The sequence below is a fragment of the Propithecus coquereli genome, unplaced genomic scaffold, assembly GCF_000956105.1.
Source record: "Propithecus coquereli isolate 6110/MARCELLA unplaced genomic scaffold, Pcoq_1.0 Scaffold553, whole genome shotgun sequence".
NCBI classification, from domain to species: domain Eukaryota; kingdom Metazoa; phylum Chordata; class Mammalia; order Primates; family Indriidae; genus Propithecus; species Propithecus coquereli.
This window is the reverse complement of record NW_012151430.1, coordinates 294,470-299,799: the sequence shown is the minus strand read 5'-3', so window position 1 is coordinate 299,799 and position 5,330 is coordinate 294,470. Positions and strand designations below refer to the sequence as shown.

Below are 5,330 nucleotides of genomic sequence, written 5' to 3'. Positions count from 1 at the left end.
CTGACGCCCTGACGCCCTCGGGGGACGCCCGGCCGCGCTCCGATCACCCGCGCCGCGCCCGCCGGATCCTGCGACCCCGCGCCGCGCCGCAGAGGGCGGCATGCGGGACTACGACGAGGTGACCGCCTTCCTGGGCGAGTGGGGGCCCTTCCAGCGCCTCATCTTCTTCCTGCTCAGCGCCAGCATCATCCCCAACGGCTTCAATGGCATGTCGGTCGTCTTCCTGGCGGGGACCCCCGAGCACCGCTGCCGGGTGCCGGACGCCGCGAACCTGAGCGGCGCGTGGCGCAACCACAGCGTCCCGCTGCGGCTGCAGGACGGCCGCCAGGTGCCGCACAGCTGCCGCCGCTACCGGCTGGCCGCCATCGCCAACTTCTCGGCGCTCGGGCTGGAGCCGGGGCGCGACGTGGACCTGGCGCAGCTGGAGCAGGAGAGCTGCCTGGACGGCTGGGAGTTCAGCCGGGACGTCTACCTGTCCACCATCGTGACCGAGGTGGGTGCCCGCGCCGTCCCTGCGCACGCGCCGAGGTGGGGCCCGGGAGGTGGGCGCCCCTCCGTCTGCGTCCGCCCCCTTGACGCTCCCTGCAGCGCCCCGCACCTGCCCGGCTGTGCCTCCAGCAACAGGTGCGCGCGGTGAGAGCAGGACTCGCTCGAAGCTCGTTCCTGGACGGAAACCATCCAGGAAGGGGGCGATGGGGAAGACAGCATTGTCACCAACTGTCTTTTCCTTTCCGAGTTTCACAACAGATGAAGTTTCCCAAGGGCCGAGATGCTGCCCGGGGAGGCCCAGCCCAGACTGCCCAGACACACTGCCTGAGTCACCTTCCTGTCAGGGCTGGGAGGAGGCGTGTGAGGGACTCCCCCCAGCTGCGATGCAACACACAGAACAGCGTGTGGCCTGTTTCCTGGCCACAGACTTCTGGAGGCATTAGGATGTGTACTGCTCTGCCACGTACCTTGTGCTGAAGCTTGGGGTCCTGTCCCGAGGCCCCAATTTTCTCCGAAAGGAAGCAAAGGGCCTCCTGGAGCTGGTTGGGTATGAGAAGCAGAGAAGGCATAACCCTGGCCCCCGGGCACTCGGGGGGAAGAGACCCCAGAGACTTCTCTGAGCATGGGGCCAGCAGGTGGGCAGGGCTACAGCTTGTGCTGCCTCCCCTGAGCATCCTAAGGGGTTGGTGGCAGGTTTTCTAAGTTCCAGGAATCAGGACACACTTCTCCTGCTATTTTTCCTGTTTCATGTCTGGTAAAGACCAGGATATGCTGGATCAGAGCACACCCTCCTTCGAGGGGGGCATCCTCACAGCCTAGGTAGGTAGGATTTCCCTGCTTCTAGCCCCTCCCTGCTCTGTGTTCCTCCCAAGAAAAACCTAAGAGTGGCCTCTGCTGGTCCTTTATCCCTTTCCCTCTGTGCAATGTGACAGTCCTCAGACATTGTGTCTGGCCTCGTGCTGGGCACCGGGACTGCCCTCAGGGCTCAGACGCGGTGTGAAAGAGTGTGATAACAGCCCTGGGTAGCAGTGGGCTTCTGGAGCCCGATCTCAAATCCTGGCTGGCCTGCTGTGTGGCCTGGGGTAAATAAATTACCCTCTCTGTGGGATAACAGGTGAAGAAATACTCCAAGATGGGGTGATAAAATTTGAGCTGAGTCTGACAATATGAGCGGTACCTGTCTAGGCAAAGGACATGGCAGATTCCGGGAGTGGAACTGCCACAGATCAGGGTGGCTGGAGCTCAAGGGAGCATGGGCGAGACTAGAAATACCCCCATGGGCCAGTTGACAGTGGCCCTTGTGGCTATATTGAGGAGTTGACTTTATTCTGAGGACAGCAGGAAATAGTAAGGTTCTAAGCAAGGCCAGATCTGTGTTTTTAGAAAGAGCTTACGCTAGCTACTATGAAAAGGAAAAGGGAAAGGACTGGGGAGTAAACTGTGGAAGTCACCTCTGCAACAGAATGGTGGCCAGCCAGGCATGGTGGCTGTGAAGACTGCAGGACCTGTGGAAAGTGGGCTCAGCCTATGGACCACCTCTGGACACCCCTCCCCACATGCGCCAGCACTGTGCCTGCCCTGGGCCCTGGGGTGGCCTCGCTTCTCTGGCTTTGACCCCTTTCCCGTAGCCTGGCCTGGGGGCATCTAGACCAGGGCCAGCTCATCCTACCTTAATTCCTGGAAGTGTCACCAGCCCCCGAGACAGAGGATTAGCCCACGGGCTGCAGCCGTCCCTACCAGCTGGGCTGACCTGTCTGCTCACCACTTCTTCCCCGGTTTTATTCACCTCGGGACAGGGTGTAGATACTGGCCTCCAAGTCTGTAGCTACCCACATTTGCCCGTGTTCACAGGGGCCGGTGGGCACCTCCGGGGATGCTCGTCATCTCACACTCACACAGGCAGCAGGATTTGCTTTTTTCAGCAGACGTTCCCTTCCTTGCTTCCTTTCTGGTGGTGGGAGTGATAAAAGCCAACTGGGCAGCGGTGTTGGGGAGGAGGAGGAAGGGAAGTGGGCACCAGGGTGAGCAGGATGGGGTGGCTCTCCCCAGAGGGCTGGTGGCACAAGGAATGCTGGAGTCACACTGATTCGAGGGCCAGCTTTGACTCCGCCACCAACCACCTGGCTGACTTTCAGCAGGTTACATCTCTGCTCAAAGCCTCAGTTTCTTTATCTGTACAGTGAGGACTCGCGCATATGCAGAGATGCTCAACTAATCATTAGGGCAATGCAGATCAAAACCACGACGAGATACCACCTCATACCCACGAGGATGGCTACTATCAAAAGACAGAAAATAACAAGTGTTGGTGAGGATGTGGAGAAATTGGAACCCTTGTGCATTGCTGATGGGAATTTAAAACGGTGCGGCTGTTGTGGAAAACAGTACGGTGGTCCCTCAAAAAATTAAAACTAGAATTTCCATGTGATCCAGCAACACCAGTTCTGGCTATATACCCAAAGTAGTTTAAAGTAAGGTCTCCGAGAGATATTTGCACAGCCATGTCCATAGCAGCATTATTCACAATAGTCAAAGGTAAAAGCAACCTGAACGTTCATCAAGGGAGGAGCATAATGTGACGCATACATACAACGTTACAATATCATACATACAATGTTATAAAATCATTCAGCTTTAAGAGGGAAGTAAACTCTGCTACAACATGGCTGAACCATGAGGCTATTATGCTTAGTGAAATAAGCTGGTCACAAAAAGACAAATATTGTATGATTTTACCTCTATGAGTTATGAAGAGTAGTCACACTCATGGAAACAGAAAGTAGACGGCGGTTGCCAGGGGCTGGAAGAAGGGAGGAGTGGGGGGTTGTTGTTTAATGGGCATAGTTTCAGTTTCATGAGATGAAAAAAGAGTTCTGGAGATCAGTTACACAACAGTGTGACCACTATTGAACTATATGCTTAAAAATAGTTCAGATGGGCCAGGCACGGTGGCTCACACCCATAATCCCGGCACTTTGGGAGGCAGAAGCGCGAGGATCACTTGAGGCCTTGAGTTTGAGACTAGGCTGGGCAACATAGAAAGACACTGTCTCTACAAAAAAATAAGAAAAATTAGCCAGGCGTGGTGGCACATACCTGTAGTCCTGCTACCTGGGAGCTGAGGCAGGAGGGTCCCTCAAGCTGCAGGAGTCGGAAGTTGGAGTGACCTACAGTCGCACCACTGCACTCTGGCCTGGACGACAGAGCAAGACCCTGTCTCAAAAAAAAGAAAAAAAATTGGTTGAGATGGTAAATTTTAGGTTATGTGTATTTTGTCACAAGTTTTAATAGGGATAATAAGAGTGCCCACCTCTTCTGAGTTGTTGGGAGGACGCAGTAAGATCACACCACACACTCCATCACTCGGTGGCCAGCACAGAGCCTGGCACCAGAGAACGGGCATCACAGGTGTGCGGTGAGCAGGGGTGAGGGCAGGACCTCAACTCCCCCTTGCCTTCGCCTCTGGCTGGGCCCCCTGGGCACTGCGGGAGCTGTCCCGAGGTCCAGGTTGTGGCCAGTACAACAGGTGATGAGATTAGCTGGAGGCTGAGCCTCCCTCCCCACAGTGGCAGCTCCAGGGCTCAGGGAATAGGACTGAGGTCCAAATCCACGCTGACTTGGCCAGGGCCAGTGGCAAGAACGGCCTCGGCTCCCCCACAGGTCAGACCCAAGGCCCCTGAGCGGGTTCTCTGCATCCTGGCCGACACGATACAGGTAGAGGGTTGTCCCCCACTTGTATCTCTGCCTTGCACCGCTGGGCCGGGATCTCCCGGTGGGCACACCCTCGGGGACAGAGACGTCTGCCTGAACTGCCCCCGACCCCTCCACAGGAAGGACGGTCAGCCAAGAGCCCGAGGATGGCATGTTCTGCTGTAGAAATGCCGTTCGCAGTCAGCCAAGACGTAGGGATCTGGCGTCCGAGTTGGGACTTGAGTGCGTTTGTGCATATATGTACATAAGGCAGTTTCCTTCCTCAGGGGCCAGTGGTGAAGGCAGTTTATTTGTCCTGTGCAGTTACTAAGAATCAAATTATGTTTTAGACTTTATTTTAAAATAATTTTTGATTTAGAGAGAAGTTATAAAAATAGTTCAGAGAGTTCACATATACCCACTGACGTTAGCAATTTAAATACCAGTAATCCGTTTATCAAAACGAGGAGGTTAACATTGCTTACGACAGTGTTAACTCAACTGCAGACCTTGTTCGAATTTCACCAGTTTCTCCACTAATGTCCTCTTTCTCTTTTAGGACTCGATTCAGAATTCCTCCCTGTACGTGGCTGTCACGCCTCAGTCTATGACCGTCCCTCAGTCTTCCCTTATCTTTCATGACTTTGATATTTTTTATGAGTTATTTTGACGAATGTCCCTCAGTTTGGGTTTGTGTAATTGTTCTCATGAGTGGAGTGAGTTTTGTACTTTTTGGTTAGAATACCACGGAGATGACGATGTAGCCTCAGGACATCACAACAGAGCGTAGGAGACGTGGATAAGGCTCATTACTGGTGACGCTGACCTTGATCGCTTGGCTAAGTTGATGTCTTCTGGATTTCTCCGCTATACAGTTACTATTTTTCCCTCCATAATTAATATCTTAAGGGAGATACTTTGCAATTATATAAAATCCTGTGTCCCCTAAATTTTTACCTACTGATTTTAACATCCACAACTATGACTGTGGTATTTGCCTAGTGACGATTTTGCGTTTCCCACATTCCTTCTACATTTGGGAATTGGACTTCTGAAAAGAATAGCTTCCCCTCAACATCCGTTTATTAATTTATGCAATTATTAACTTATATCGGTACAGGCTCATGCAAATTTATTTTATTCCATCAGTT

General features: G+C 53.4%; 1 protein-coding gene across 2 annotated transcripts in view; it reads left to right on the top strand.

Moving 5' to 3' along the window:
- The first annotated feature begins 87 nt into the window (after positions 1–87).
- The window catches only part of SLC22A4 (solute carrier family 22 (organic cation/zwitterion transporter), member 4), a 41,412-nt gene continuing 36,169 nt past the window's right edge, over positions 88–5,330 (top strand). Inside the window, exon 1 of one of the 2 annotated variants that reach the window (XM_012657621.1) lies at positions 88–493. In XM_012657621.1, the coding sequence (XP_012513075.1) occupies positions 101–493 (393 nt within the window). In that variant the 5' untranslated portion in view covers positions 88–100. The remainder of the gene's footprint in view (positions 494–5,330) is intronic. The other variant, XM_012657620.1, reaches the window with a different exon arrangement.